The sequence below is a fragment of the Girardinichthys multiradiatus genome, chromosome 11 (genome assembly GCF_021462225.1).
Source record: "Girardinichthys multiradiatus isolate DD_20200921_A chromosome 11, DD_fGirMul_XY1, whole genome shotgun sequence".
Lineage (NCBI taxonomy): Eukaryota > Metazoa > Chordata > Actinopteri > Cyprinodontiformes > Goodeidae > Girardinichthys > Girardinichthys multiradiatus.
The window spans coordinates 13,313,632-13,330,609 of NC_061804.1; the positions used below are offsets into that span (position 1 = coordinate 13,313,632).

Consider the following 16,978-nt stretch of genomic DNA (forward strand, 5'->3'; position numbering starts at 1 on the left):
TTTTTTTCCCCATTCTGATGCTCAGAGGTTTAGCAAGTAGTCTTTACCCTTTCTAGATGTTTAAAAGTATTTAGTTGCTGCCATGTAAATGAGTGAGTTTCAATTTCTGTTAACAATTGAGGGTATGTTACAACTATATCAGTCATTTGGATGTACAGAAGACTCATTTAGATATTTAAATTTAATCATCAAAGTACCAATGTGTGCAATAGCGTAATGGTAAATGAGTATCTGGTAAGTTTTAATGTTTCAAGTGCCATGCACTGACACACACCGCATGCTATTTCATAACCTTGGCCTGTTGGATGGACATTACATGCCCTTGATGCCCACAAATGATGTAGATTTCAATGGTTCTAAAGCTAAAGCTCACAGAATATGCGGTGGACAGTAATATTAGAAAAGACAGTCCAGAGTGTGAAAAGATTAATTTGCAAATGATGCTGAACAATATTCACTATCGCATGCTTTCCTAATATCATGCAGCCCTTATTTGGTCCTCTCTGCAAAAAACAAACTTTAAGCATGAACAAAAAGTCATCTGCCAATGGAAATAAAACAGGAGCAAAGAAAGCTTTAAAATCTATTTGTTTAACATCTTTCCACTTGCTCTTCCTTTCTGCTCCAACCTCTTAAAACTCTCTGCTCAAGGTCAACATGTTGTTTGTGAGGGGTAAGTTGATAAGTTGGTCCTAGGCGCTTTGTTGTCAGTGGGGCACATTCAGCTAGGGGCATTCATTTCCTCTAGTCTCCTCATTCAGCCAATTTAAAATGTGTATGCTCATGGGATCATCAGGCAGCAGCTTGCAGGCCTCAGCGAGAACTGTGAAAGGCCTGGGGATTTCTAACTTACACTGCAGGTGCGAGGGAGAGAGGAGGGGGGACAATAAAAATGTAATCAACGCTGGAGCTTGTTCCCGGTCTTAATCTATTAGCAGAGGCAGGACCTTTGTAATTATTTTCTTTGGCAAGATCCGCTTCACCAGGGTTTAAGGGGCAAATGCAACTATGTTTTTAGTGGTACAGCTTGTAGCACTGAGAGTTTGATTATGGATGGTGCCGCTGTTTTATATTGTTGTTTATTATGATCATTCATTTTCAGGTCAAAAACTTAAGTTGAGATGAAAAATTTGAAAAGTGCATCAAAACAAAAGAAACTCTATTAAATGACTTGTATATATATATATATATATATATATATATATATATATATATATTGCAATCCATTTAAGTTTGTACATAGAGATAAAGAGACCCAATGAGATTAAGAAAACTCACTCTAAATCTTTTATAACGGTAACTGAAAATTTAAACCACGAAAGTAAAAAATAGTGACAGAGCTTGACAAAGCTAAAAGCAGATAGAAACACACTAAAGCCATGACTTTTGTGTTTCCTGCTCTTAATAAAGCCATTATATCATGTGTATTGGGGACATTTTACTACTTATGCATCAGTGGTTGGCTTTCTGCTGATTTGTGCGTGTCACTTGCTGCCATCTGCCCTTAAATGTGCTACGAACCATTAGCCCACAGGTTCCGATGTGTTGGGACAGTCCACTCCTCAAAAGCTACTTTGCTGCAACTTTTAGATGCATCCCTTCTCCAACCCTCTTAAATAAAATTATTAGCTCATTACCAGGCCTCTGCAGTGCTAAATCCATGGGAATTTTGCCATTTGATTTAGGTGTGTTGGAGAAAAGATGCATCTAAAAGTTCCAGAATAGTAACTCCCAAGGCCTAAGCCAAGCATTGGAACCACTATAAAAACCTTTGCTTTGTAAGTGATCATCTTCTCTTACAGCAATGGGATTTGTTGTGATAGTGAGAACAGTCTGATCCAGAATGAGAGAAAGAGAGACATACGGGGCTGATGTGTACAGACCTGATAACAGTGGGCTCGCAGACATGCATGTAGGCATGTAGGGAAAGCTGCTCTATTTCTCCTTCATTGCTTTACCAATAACTAGGTTTCCAATAGGTTTCTCATTTAGTTGGTACCAAGCTGCAGAGACTGATAAGGCTTCCTGAACACACACCGATCCACTTTGCGGAATGTATAGTGAGGCAAACTGGCAGACGGCTCGCATTTACTCAGAAAGTCTTGGGGTGTCGTTTTAAATCACTGTAAGTTATGTTTGTCAGGAAGTGTGGGAGTCGGTTGAAACTATGGATCGAGTCTCTGTGCTTGCCTGATATGGGGTCATTGCTTACCGTAGCAAGTTAATGTAAGATAATAATTCAGAGAGCATAAATCACTTGGGCCATGATGGCTTACTCAGTGGTCTGCTGTGGAGCCTCTCAGTTGATCCTTTTGACTGATCTCTCCAATCCTCAAACATATGGAGGATGTGAGTGACCTACTCATAATGGTGCAACTTATATTCTTCCTTTTTTGAGCTTTCTTTTTACTGTTGCTGCCAACACTGGGAACTATAAACTCGCTCCACCTCCTCACTCTCCTTTTGCAGTTTAATAAGCTGTTTCAGAATACTGACCACTGAATCTCGCTGGCTTCTCAGCATTATCTGCTAAGATTTTTGAGAGCAGTCCTTGCCAATATTAAAATTATGCAATTAATGGAGTTATTATTATGTAGTACACTGGTTATTTCTTTAATAGATTAATGGAAATGTTGTAAAATCTGCTTAATTTAAAGATAAACAGAAAAAGCAACACAGAATACAGCTAAAGGTTCAAGTAGTTCCTGTTACAGAAGTCACAGAAGTGCTATATAAACTATAAAGCTTACAGTAAGCCGATTTAAACAGCTGCCAGCTGCCATTATGCAATATGTGGTTCTTCTGTGACTTGTGTCACCCTTCCAAGATTGGCTGTGCTCTCTCAGACCTAGCTGCCCTCGGGATCAGAGAATGTCCATCATATCCATAATTATCTGGAAGGGAGGTCCATCGCTATTGCATCTGAGCAGCACACAGGCAGCGTGACAGTAAATAATCCCATCATCTCAGCCAGAGGAGGTCAGGCAGACATAAATTTAACACAGAGTACTTTTACATGCTGCTGGACATTGTAGGGAGGTTTCATCATACGAAAGATTGATGCCTTGGAATTCCCTGCTCTCCAAAAGCCAAGAACCCCAGTGCTGAGGAAATATAGATTTGTAGGTTTTTCTGGCACTCCTTGCTTGTATTAGATGCATGTCTTCTTTGACCTGCATTTTTCTTTACCATAATTGTGGCAATTTTTCAATCAGGCAGCACTTGACCAGCTGCCTAACAAAATTAAGTATTGCTGGGTAATCGGTAGTAAGTCATGTTCTACTAAAACGATATTACTTCAGTCACTCTATACTTTATTTATTTACTAATAAAAAGCATTGTTTATTTGCTTTCTAAGATCAATTTTTATCTTTATTCTTTTTTTTTTAGGCCCATTTTATAAGTCTGTATAGACACTGCAGTACAAATATCAAGTGGCAGGTTGTGCCAGAGTCTGATGGTTGTCACTGCAAAGGCCTGATCCGCTCTTTGCTTCAGTTTGCATTAAAAGCATCTGGCTGGATGATCTCAGTGCTTATTAGGAATTCCATGGGTGGAGCAGTTCGATTAAATATCTAGGTGCCAGTTAGTCAATTTGTAAAATAATCCTAATATCAATGCAAAAATAGATGTGTAGCCAGTGCAAATCTGCTTTAACTAGCGTGATGTGACCATGCCTTCGAATATCTGTTAAATGCCATTTCAATATTGTTTGCATGCAACTTATTTGTGCCAACAATATTTTGTGTAGGATCAAAAAACTTCTTTCAAATTTGGGCTTGACATGGCAATGAAAGTGTCTGTTAGAAGTTGCTGCATTTCCAAAATACATGACTCCAACTTTATTGGAAGTAATTTAAGACAACTTGGGATGGTCAAAAGCTGAAACATACTTTGTAAAGTGCCTTAAGATGACATGTGTTGTAAAGTGGCACTATATAAATAAAACTGAATTCAGTTGAATTAAACATGTGTTTTTCTTAACTGGATTTTAGCCTTTCTGGAAGTTGCTTTAGAAATTATTTACTAGTTGTTTTCTTATGCCTTTTACTTTGAAGTTCGTCTCCCTCTTTACATTTGTTTCTCTCTGCATGACACTCTCGAGGTATGAGTTTGGAGGATCTTTTAGGCAGAAGAGAAGCACCCTCTTTGGGACTTTGGAAGTCCATGGTCCGAGCAGCTTTGGCACACTCACTTAAGTAGCTAATATTTTAAACAGGCTGTAAAGTGGGTCTAGGTCCCCCTTGAACAATAAAACAGGAGGAGTGAGGTGGATACACTGTAATGCAGACTGATATTTCTCTGCCAGTTCTGCAGCTGCTGTGCTCAGCAAAATAAGGAAGCCAGAGTCAAAGGACATGTGGTATACAGTGAAGACATGATTCACTGTAACATCCAGGTGTAACACTCAGGTTCAGGGACAAGAAGGTCTTTATGTCACTGAAATAATCTGCAACGTTTTTAGCAATGAAATATCGGTACAGCACAAAATATGTTAAATATTTTGTAAACAGACCCGTCCAGTTTTCTCTCAGATGCCCGTGCTATCTGCCACATAACATTTTGAGGCAGTGCACTAAGATTGGGGCAAGGAGAGGATAATTCTATGCGTCTATGACAAGATCTAAATTGGCATGGAGGTGAATTTATTTTTGTCTCTGCAGTGAGGGGACAGAGATGACGGTCAGGTGATGATCCCTAATATCTGAGCCTTCTCACGGCTCATTCGCCTCACAGGAATAACATTGAGCATGGATTTAGCAAAGACCTTGACGTGATTGGCTGCTTGCAGGGAAGAATGCGTATTGTCTCTGCTGCATGAGTTTTTGAGTCTTAGAAGGGTCAACAGTGTCGTTGTTGTCTCTACGTACAGTTCACACTTCACACAATCTAGTTAGAAATATACAAGGGTAAATGAGATTTATTGGACTGATTACCTTTTTAAATTGAGCAACATCTAGCAAAACACTTTGATAGATGTACCTGATTAGTAAATCTGAGTACTACAAATTATAAGTCCTACTTAAAACCTTGGTTGCTCTCTCACAAATTGGAATTTAGTGTGACTTTTTTTCTGTAAGCAATTCATCACCGGGTTTGAGAGGCCTTACATTTTTATTCTGTTATTATTTAACATTGCTGAACTCCTGTAGTAAGTGTGAATATGTGTTATTCCCCAACTCAAAACACTGTAGTTCAGAATAATCATTTAATTTCTGTTGGAGTGATGTTTGTTCTACTGAGCCGTTGTAGGAAATAATTTATCCAGCAATAAAAATTTACATCATGTAAATTTTTAATACTTAAATTCTATTAAAAATGAACATGTTTCATCTTTGAAGACATGAAAACATTATCATGAATGCACTTTAGTGTATTATATTGCTTTTCTGGTGATATTAAGAATTTAGGACATTGATCTTGGAGAAAAAAACTAACTTTTTCTTAAATGTTCCCAGCTCTTAGAAAGTAAAGTTATTGTAGTCAAAGTTGTGAAACATTTATATGGTATTCCTTTGTTTGTCTGGCTAAAGGTAGCCAAAGGAAACCAAAGCATTAAATGAAAATTTTCTGTCATTGATGAATCGCACAAATAAGCATTAGTTGTGTCTGTGTGTGTGTGTGTCTGTGTGTGTGTGTGTGTGTTTTATTATTAAAGCCCATTCTATGTTCCTGAGGTTGTTGAGGACTTAATTATGGGTAACTTCGACCTTTTCCTTAGGGTATAAGATATTCTGCACACCAGGAGACTGTTTGTGTTTGTTTATTTGAGTGGAAGATGTACATTCAGAGGATACAGGATACAGGAGGAGGTTGTCTCTGTTGTAGCTCAGCTGGAATCTTGTTAATGTTGGTCCAAGGACAGTGTTGTTAACACTTCTAAGTGTGCTTTGAATGTGGTAAACAACACTACAGGTTTGGGATCAAAAAATACAACTGCTAGTCCTTTGGCATATGTCTCTACCACCTTCACATCTACGAGACAAAAAGTTTTGCTCATTTTACTTAGCAAATTAGCTCAGAAGTCATACTGTATAGGTTGCCTGTGAATTTTTTTGTTTTTTATTTTTTTTTATCTTGCCTTATGTTCTCCACTGAATTTAGGGTTAGACTTTGACTTCTAACACATGACTATGCTTAGATCTAGACCATTTAGTTGTAGCTCAGGTTATAAGTTCTGCTGAATCGTGAACCTCTGCCCCAGTCTCCAGTCTTTGAAGCCCCCGACTGTTTTTTTTTTCTATGATTGTCATGCATTTAGCTCCACCCATGTTCCTGTCAACTATGATCAGCTTCCCTGTCCTTGTAGAAGAAAGGCACTATTTCCTTATATATATTTTATATCCTTAGTCAGTTCCTCCTCACATGTGATGCATGTTTTTGGCATAAACATCGACTTAGAAGTGTCAAGAATAAAACATTGTGGAGGCGAGGCACGTGTCTCAGCAGTAGAATGCACAACCTATATACATAGACCTCAGTCCTCGGCACAGCTGTCCCATTTTCAAATCCCAATCCCGGACACCAATGCTGCATGTCTTTCCCCTCTCTTAACCCCACTTCTTGTCGGCCAAATTTTAACAAAATAACAAAAAAGGCCACTTGTGCTGCAAAAAAAAGAACAATAAAAATAAACATACTGTCCAAGGTGGTTTATTTTTTTAGGCCTTATATTTTTTTTGGTCAGTCTCCTCATATCGAACTTTGTGGACACAATATAAATAAGAAAACATTATTGCTTAAAAATAAGCTTTAAAGCCACAGTACAACAGCCAGACTACAATATGACATTTCACTCAAAATGCACTAAATGAGAGTCTTTACCTTTTGTTTCTAATATGGATTCAAGGATTATATGAAATTATATAGACCCTCTGCAGCCAAAAGGAAATTATGCAAATATAAGCTTCATCTTTTCAGATGGTCTCAAGGACACACATGCATGTTCAGATACACACATTATCTTTCCCTCTAACCCTTTTTTCCTCTACTCCCACTATTAAACACACTTGCACATTAAATCCAATTTACAGCTACAATCCAAAGGCTTGTATAATTGAAATTATTTAAATGTCTTTTTATCCATGTCTGTGTGTTTACCCTTACAGGCAGTGCATGTACCATGTCAGAGTACAACAAGCTGAAGAGCACACTGTTGGATATGCAACCAAAAGCACTGAGGAGCGGAGAGCAGAGCCTGCAGACCAACATGGAGGAGAAGAGGGCGCTGGTGGACACTATGTTTAAATACCTGGATGTAAACGAGGACGGCAGGCTGATTAATGATGAATTGGAAAAGGTGGGTTTAGGCTAATCTGACATGATTAGCACTACTACAGTACTACTTGTAGCTACAGTCTAGGAGGACAGGCATAGGAAATATATTGAATTAAAGTAGTCCAAGAATAGAGCATTGAGGAACCCCTCAGTGCTCTATTACATGCACCTTTCCAGTCTATCAGGACATTGGTTTAATCACCTGGGTCAAATGCAGCACTAATATCAAAAATACAAAGACAAAAGTTTGTTTATGCCTCCCTATTAACAAATGTTATTTAAACCTTTGAACAGTCCAGCTAAACACTTTAAAGAGATTTTTGTTTTAGAAAAAGTATTTTTTTTAAACTGCCTTTAGAGTGACCTTTGCAAAGAGTATTGAGTTAGATATGGGACTGTGGTTACTTATTGTTTATGCATCCAGATAAGACTTGTTTAGTTAGACCTTAGCCTTAGATCCTAGCCTTTTCAGGGCTTAAGGAAAGAAGATTTATAGTTACTTATTTCAAAACTAAAAAAAAAAAAAATGTTTGCGAGCAATATTGGGAGAAAATACTTTTGTTTTTTATTGAATTAATAAGAGGGATCTATCTGTAGTTGAGATCTGTAAAACATAAATTTATATCCTTGACCTTTCCTGGTTCAAACAGGACAGAAGTCAACCACCTTTGGCAAAATACCATCTGGTAGTTATACCTTTGCCTCTCGGCCTACTCTTACTCTTGGCCAATAATTCAAAGTCACAAGAAATAAGACCGAAAAAGGTCTTCAATCAGTGTTAAAACATTATACAACCTCTGTATTCTAAAATACTCCATGTACAACTGGTCATTAGGCTTTCAGTGACATTGTTCAGGGAAAATAAAACAATTGTCTAATTCTAACCATCTTAACAGAAGAAACCACTAATTGCAGATAAAATTGTGTTTAACAGTAAAATATTTTTAACAGAGAAATGCTCGATTTTTTGCATTTCATGATGGTTATTATGTAAGATTCATGTTATTAAGCATAATACATTATAACAGGCCTTAGTAGGCATTGTAGTAATTGACTAAATATATCTGTAATAGATCAAATGTTTGTTTTTGCTATCTATTCTGTACTCCTATGTTTAAAAGAATGACAAAAAATAATCAGACAAAACACCACAGCACCCTAAACTACCACCTATACTCCAAAGTAACATCAAAATCTGAGTTTTGGGACCATCCCACCACTGCTATGAACACTCAAAACATGGAGAACATAGATCACCCTGATGAGAAACTATGAAGTTGAATAACTCTCTCAAACAACTGAATTTCCTGGTCATAAATTGTAAGCATCATCTGGTATTGGGGAATGGAAATCTGAGTTTGGCTTCACTTAATCTCCTCTCTACCAACCCTGTCATTCTGTCGGAGTAGAGTGACCAATATTAGAGTCAGTGTGGACTACAGACTGGAATAAAAGGATGGTATTAGTTTAAAACTTTAAATCAGTATTTTTTTGTGTAATAGAAACCAAAACATTGCTTATTGTAAAGTTAGTCTCATAAAAAGGTGAACATTTACAACCCCAATTCCCACGTAGTTGCAACGTTGTTTAAAATGTAAATAAAAACTGAATGAATACAATGATTTGCAAATTCTGTTCAACCTATATTCAATTGAATACACTACAAAGACAAGATATTTAATGTTCAAACTGATCTACTTTGTTTTTTGCAAATATTCACTCATTTTAAATTTGATGCCTGCAAAATGTTCCAAAAAAGCTGGGATAAGGGCAACAAAAGACTGGGAAAGTTTAGGATTGCTCAAAAAACACCTGTTTGGAACATTCTACAGGTGAACAGTTTAATTGGAAACAGGTGAATGTTATGATTGATTATAAAAGGAGCATCCCCAAAAGCACAGTCGTTCACAAGGAAGGTTGAGGTGAGGTTCACCACTTTGTAAACAACTGCAAGAGAAAATAGTCCAAAGATTTCAACACAGTTTGTCGCTATATTTACAAGTACAAGTTAAAACTCTATCACGCAATGCAAAAGCCACATATCAACAACACCTAGAAACGCCGCCGGCTTCTCTGGGCCAAGCTCATCTGAGATGAACCGATGCAAAGTGTCCTGTGGTCTGACGAGTCCTCATTTTAAATTGTGATTGGAAATCATGGACATCGTGTCTTCCGGGCCAATGAGAAGAACTGTGCAGATTGTTATTAGCGCAAGGTTCAAAAGCCAGCATCTAAGATGGTTTGGGGGTGTGTTAATGCCCATGGCATGGGTAACTTACACATGCACTGCCTGGCCAAAAAAAAAAGTGGCCCCCTGGATTTAACTAAGAAAATAGGTTCGAGCCTCCCATTGGATAATTACTGCATGGGTGATTATGTTTCACCTGGCATCAAGTTATTTAACCCCAACTGGTGCAATGAGTTGCTTCTCATTTCTTAAATAACCATGTCGAAAGACAAATCCTGTGGTCGTGGAAAAGATGTCAGTCTGTTTCAGAACGATCAAATCATTAGCATGCATCAAGCAGAGAAAACATCTAAGGAGATTGCAGAAACTACCAAAATTGGGTAAATAACACAGCATTATTAAAACCTGGAAGGATAGTGGGGACCCATTGTCTTCGAGGAAGAAATGTGGCCGGAAGAAAATCCTGAATGATCGTGATCAGCGATCACTTAAAAGTTTGGTGAAATCAAATCGAAGAAAAACAACAGTAGAACTCCGGGCTATGTTTAATAGTGAAATAGTGAAATTAAGAGCATTTCCACATGCACAACGCGAAGGGAACTCAAGGGATTGGGACTGAACAGCTGTGTAGTCTTAAGAAAACCACTTATCAGTGAGGCTAACTGGAAAAAAGGCTTCAATTTCCTAGGGAGCATAATGATTGGACTCTGGAGCAACGGAAGAAGGTCATATGGTCTGATGAGTGCAGGTTTACCTTGTTCCAGAGAGATGGGTGCATCAGGGTACGAAGAGAGGCAGGTGAAGGGATGCACTCATCATGCCTAGTACCTACTGTACAAGCCTGTGGGGGCAGTGCTATGATCTGGGCTTGCTGCAGTTTGTGAGGTCTGGATTCAGCAACAGTATGTGTTCAAAGAATGAGGTCAGCTGGCTACCTGAATATACTGAATGACCAGGTTATTTCATCAATGGATTTTTTTCTTCCCTGATTGCACGGGCATATTCCATATGAATACCAGGATTCATCGGGCTCGAATTGTGAAAGAGTAGTTCAGGGAGCATGAGACATCATTCTCACACATGGATTGGCCACCACAGAGTCCAGACCTTAACCCCATTGAGAATCTTTGGGATGTGCTGGAGAAGGCTTTGTGCAGCGGTCAGACTCTACCATCATCAATGTAAGATCTTGGTGAAAGGTTATTGCAACACTGGGTGGAAATAAATCTTGTGACATTGGAAAGGTTTATCGAAACAATGCCACAGCAAATGCGTACTGTAATCAAAGCTAAAGGCGGTCCAACGAAATATTAGTGTGTGTGAACTTTTTTTTTTTTTTCGGTGGCGACTTTTTTTTTGGCCAGGCAATGTATGTGAAGGCACCATTAATGCTGAAAGGTACATACTATTTTAGAGCAACGTAAGCTGCCATCCAAGCAGCAGGTTTTTCAGGGACGTCCGTGCTTATTTCAGCAAGACAGTACCAAGCCACATTCTGCATGTGTTAAAACAGTGTGGCCTCGTAGTAAAATAGTGTGGGTACTAGACTGTCCTGCCTGCGGGCCAGATCCGTCTGCCATTGAAAATGTGTGGCGCATTATGAAGCGCCAAATAAAACAACGAAGACCCCATACTGCTGTGCAACTGAAGTTGTACATCAAGCAAGAATGGGAAAGGATTCCACCTTCAAAGCTTCAACAATTGGTATTAGGTGTTGGTAAAAGCGAAAGGAATGTAACACAGTGGTAAACATGCCCCTGTTCCAGCTTTTCTGGAACATGTTGCAAGCATCAAATTCAAAATGTGAGTGAATATTTCCAAAAAAACAGGGTTCAAGTTAATCAGTTTGAAAAATGAATATGTTGCCTTCATAGTTTATTCAATTTAATATAGGTTGAACAGAATTTGTAAATCATTGTATTGTGTTTTCATTTATGTTTTGCACAATGTCCCAACTTCATTGGAATTAGGGTTGTATTAGCATGTTCAAAAAGGTCATGAAGTGCTACAAAACGCTGATCATTTGTTGAATGATTTGTGTAAAATTAAGTTTCATTCAGTTTTTATAATTGGAGAAAAAAAGTGAATTTACCCTTTTATGTCAAAGCTGTATTAAAAGATTTAATAAAGCTGGCGTGTTACTGAGAAATCCCTTGATAAGACATTCTTATCATGTAGGAATTCATGAATTCTGCTTTGCATGGATGACGCCCTTCAGGATCAAAGCAAAATTCCAGTGATCCATCTGCACCGTCTTCTTTGGGGATCTGCCTTTTGTCACAGATAATGTTGGCTGGTGAAGTCCTCTACTTAGGGCTCGAAGATGTTTTATTCAAATGCCCGAGGGCAGAGTAGACTGTGACAGTGAACATATGGCAGCAGTCGGCTGCGGGCGGCAACACCAGATAAAACGTTTGTCACATCCTTTAATCTGCCATGTCACATATGTGGAGCTCTATACAAAACCATTTGAAAGAGGATTACCATGAAGAAGGGGTTATAGTTAAAGACTTTGCTGGCTAGAGGAATAAGACATATAATGCAACTTACCTTACGACTATCTTGTTGGCATTTTGACCTTAAAACACACACTTTGTGAACAAACATTACAAAAATAATTTCTTCTGAGGAAGAATTAAAGAGGACCTGATTCCCTACAAATTATTAAATTAAAGATGACTAATAATTTAATGAAGAATTATTTTTCTAAATTCCATCGTTTATGCTTTCAAGCAACCAATAGGAGAAAATCCATCAGCGGCAGTGTCAATACTCTCTGTTTGTTTTGCATGTTTCATGGCCTTTTTACTCTGTTTGTAACAGCTCAAAGTCTTTTGGTGCTTCTTTGAGGGATTGTGCTCATTTTTCATACAAAAGCGTTCTAAATCTGTAATATTCTCAGGCTGTAATGCATGCTTTTTGGATCTTAGATTTTGCAAATATCTTTGAGAGTATTGGAAAAGTCTTTGCCTCTTGACTTATTTTTTATATTTTGGCAGATTTGATAGGGTTGATTATCCTGTTATGAAAGCCATAGTTTTTATGTTTATATTTTTTAAATAGCTTAATGTTTTTCTTATTTTTCTCATTAAAGGTATTCTTCTGACTTCTAATAGTGCATTCTCAAAGAGGGGACAGTGTCCTGTGCCCTATTTGTACTGGTCCCAAGCCCGGATAATTGCAGAGGGTTGTGTCAGGAAGGGCATCCAGTGTAAAACCTTTGCCAAATCTACCATGCAAGTCAAGTACATGATCAGATCGGTCGAGGCAAGGGTAACGATGAGAGAGAAGAGGAAAGGCAAGAGTCTAGAACTGGGACTTGGAACTTTGAATGTTGGGTTCAAGCTGTTGGTAAATGAGGACAATGAGAGAGCACAAAGAGCAGAATAAGCTATCATTGTGAATCATGAAGTACCAAAGATCAGTCATGATAAAGTAAGTAAGGAAAAATATGAAGAGTGGAAAGGCAGTTGGTCCTGATGATATCCATGTGGAGACATAGAAGTGCCTAGGAGAGACAGCAGTAGTGTTTTTGACTAGGATGTTCAAAGAGGTCTTAGAGAGTGAGAAGTGTGCTGGTACCAATTTTCAAGAACAAGGGAGATGTGCAGAGTTGTGGCAGAGGAATAAAGTTAAGTCATACAATGAAGTTATGGGAAAGTAGTGGAAGCTAGACTGAGGTCAGAAGTGAGCATCTGACCTCATATGAACAGTATGGTTTAATGCCAAGAAAAGGTACTACAAATGCAGTATTTGCTTTGAGGATGTCGATCAAGAGAGCAGGTCAGAGGGAACTGCTTTGTGTAGATCTAGAGAAAGCATATGACACGGTGCCAAGAGAGGAGCTGTGGTATTTTATGAAGAAATCTTGAGTAGCAGAGAAATCTGTTATGGTCCATGACATGTATGAGAGTTGTATGACAGTGGTAAGGTGTGCTGTAGGTGTGACAGAGGGAGTTCAAGATGGAAGTGGGACTGCATCAATGATTGGCTTTGAGCCCCTTTTTGTTTGCTGTGGTAATGGACAGCTTGACAGATGAATTTGGACAGGAATCTCTATGGACCATGATGTTTGCAGGTGACATTGTGATCTGTGATGAGAGTGGAGTAAAATCTAGAGACAGTAAGGTTTGCCCGGGAAAGTATAAGAATGAAGGTTAGCTGGAGCAAGACAGAATACATGTGTGAATAAGAGGGACCTTAGTGGAGCTGTGAGGTTACAGGGAACAAAAAATATAGATTATAGCTTCTAGTAGTCTGTAGTGTTATTTATGGAGTGATTTGATGTTTAATGCATATTTATGATTAATTGTAACAATGATTTTTATGGTGCTGGAAGAAGCTTGTGGAGTAAAAATTTAATTTCCCAGAAGCTGGTGGATTTTAAGTACTTAGAGTCAACAGTCCAGAGAAACGGTGAGTGTGGAAAGGAGGTGAAGAAACATGTCCAAGCAGGTTGAAATGGGTGGAGAAAAGTGTCAGGTGTTCTGTGTGATAAGAGTATCAGCAAGAATGAAAGGAAAAGTGTACAAGACAGTGGTGAGACCATCAATGTTGTATGGTTTAGAGATACTGGCAATGAGGAAAAGAGAGGAGGGAGAGCTGGATGTAGAAGAGATGAAGCTGTTGGAGTTCTCTTTGGGAGTGACAAGGATGGATAGGATCAGGAATACGTACATCAGAGGGACAGCTCAAGTTAGATGTGTTGGAGGTAAGGCCAGAGAGGTCAGACTGAGATAGTTGGACATGTAAAGAGGAGGGAGCTTCTCAGACTCTCTGGGTACATTGGTAGAAGAATGCTGAGGCTGGAACTGCCAGGCAGGAGACCTAGAGAAAGACCAATGAGGAGATTTATGGATGGACTAAAAAAGGGCATGAGGGTAGTTGGTGTGAGAGAAGAAGATGAAGAAGGATAGGGTTAGATTGAGACAAATAACTCACTGTGGAGACCCCTGAAAGGGAAAAGCTGAAAGAAGGATATTCTTTTTCTTGTTTCTAATACCTTTGTCTGATAGTTCAAAAGAGACTACGGTCAGGTTTAGATTTTAAATATAAAGCAGCACATCATTGTTCTTTTTAGTTTAAATTTTTTGTTCTAAAACCAGGTGTGATGTGAGCTTGCCTCCTCGACGCAGGCCATTATGGGTTCAAGTCCCAGCCGGTTGACCTTTGCTGCATGTCTTCTCCCTTCTCGCCACCCCTTTCCTGTCAGTTCACTTTTGAAACTAAAGGCCACTAGTGCCAGTAAAAATCAAGAAAATCCAAAGTAAACTTGTTATATAGGTCTGTGCCAGTTTTTCAAATTCTGTTTGATACCACGTCAAGATTTAACATGTTGGGACCTAAAGTTGAGTCTTGTGGAACTCCGTACTTGAAGTTCAACGAAATGGATGTTTTCTAAATTAAATCAGTGAGACTTTAACATTGTCATTTAAAATGTTTAACAGCATATTGTTTGTAAAATAGAGAACTGAACAAAACATGGGCATGCCAACCTAAAGAAAGGTTTTTGTAAAACCTATATTTAAATAATTACTGGTCTATTTAGTTTAAAACTTTATTGGTGTACTGAGGATGCCAGCCACATACCTTTATTTGGATGTCTGAGATCATTAATACATGCATTAGATTTGTAGCTTTACTTCATTGCCCATATAATGTGCCCACCCCCTTTCTGCACAGTTTCAAGTTTCTCTTTATGTGCCTTTTTTGCATTTGTTTACTCTAAACAGCAAAACTGGTGTCACTTGGCTTATTTTGTAAGGTTAGCTTGCAGTGTGTAAGTGGAGTGTTCAGCTACCTCTTTACGGTCTGGGTGAAATATCAAAGAACGCTGCGGCAGATTGGAAATAATGTATTTTCAATATTTTCTATTTTAAATTGTGCATTGTTTTATGCTATTCATAGTTTGTAACCTAGCAGTATAAATACAGATGCATATGTGCAATATTTATTTAAAAAATACTGTGACCATTTATAATAACAAAACATACAATACAAACAAAGGTGAAAGTTTCAGATGAGGCTCTGGTTTAAAAACACCTTGAATGCAAAAACAAAAATCCACTTTTCTTGTATGAAGGGTTCTTTCTAAGATAGGCTGGGACCGGGATGTGCTTTTTCTAGGGACTGCTATCCTTTTGAAGAAAAGCAATAACATCAACAGAATACAGGTCCTTCTCAAAATATTAGCATATTGTGATAAAGTTCATTATTTTCCATAATGTCATGATGAAAATTTAACATTCATATATTTTAGATTCATTGCACACTAACTGAAATATTTCAGGTCTTTTATTGTCTTAATACGGAAGATTTTGGCATACAGCTCATGAAAACCCAAAATTCCTATCTCACAAAATTAGCATATCATTAAAAGGGTCTCTAAACGAGCTATGAACCTAATCATCTGAATCAACGAGTTAACTCTAAACACCCACAAAAGATTCCTGAGGCCTTTAAAACTCCCAGCCTGGTTCATCACTCAAAACCCCAATCATGGGTAAGACTGCCGACCTGACTGCTGTCCAGAAGGCCACTATTGACACCCTCAAGCAAGAGGGTAAGACACAGAAAGAAATTTTTGAACGAATAGGCTGTTCCCAGAGTGCTGTATCAAGGCACCTCAGTGGGAAGTCTGTGGGAAGGAAAAAGTGTGGCAGAAAACGCTGCACAACGAGAAGAGGTGACCGGACCCTGAGGAAGATTGTGGAGAAGGGCTGATTTCAGACCTTGGGGGACCTGCGGAAGCAGTGGACTGAGTCTGGAGTAGAAACATCCAGAGCCACCGTGCACAGGCGTGTGCAGGAAATGGGCTACAGGTGCCGCATTCCCCAGGTCAAGCCACTTTTGAACCAGAAACAGCGGCAGAAGCGCCTGACCTGGGCTACAGAGAAGCAGCACTGGACTGTTGCTCAGTGGTCCAAAGTACTTTTTTTGGATGAAAGCAAATTCTGCATGTCATTCGGAAATCAAGGTGCCAGAGTCTGGAGGAAGACTGGGGAGAAGAAAATGCCAAAATGCCAGAAGTCCAGTGGCAAGTACCCACAGTCAATGATGGTCTGGGGTGCCGTGTCAGCTGCTGGTGTTGGTCCACTGTGTTTTATCAAGGGCAGGGTCAATGCAGCTAGCTATCAGGAGATTTTGGAGCACTTCATGCTTCCATCTGCTGAAAAGCTTTATGGAGATGAAGATTTCATTTTTCAGCACGACCTGGCACCTGCTCACAGTGCCAAAACCACTGGTAAATGGTTTACTTACCATGGTATCAGTGTGCTCAATTGGCCTGCCAACTCTCCTAACCTGAACCCCATAGAGAATCTGTGGGATATTGTGAAGAGAACGTTGAGAGACTCAAGACCCAACACTCTGGATGAGCTAAAGTCCGCTATCGAAGCATCCTGGGCCTCCATAAGACCTCAGCAGTGCCACAGGCTGATTGCCTCCATGCCACGTCGCATTGAAGCAGTCATTTCTGCAAAAGGATTCCTGACCAAGTATTGAGTGCATAAC

General features: G+C 38.9%; 1 protein-coding gene across 1 annotated transcript in view; it reads left to right on the plus strand.

The window, feature by feature from the left end:
- Positions 1-16,978, plus strand: part of fstl4 (follistatin-like 4) — a 313,380-nt gene that overhangs the window by 170,103 nt on the left and 126,299 nt on the right. Inside the window, exon 5 of the mRNA XM_047380086.1 lies at positions 7,110-7,300. Coding sequence (XP_047236042.1) covers positions 7,110-7,300 — 191 coding nt within the window. The remainder of the gene's footprint in view (positions 1-7,109; positions 7,301-16,978) is intronic.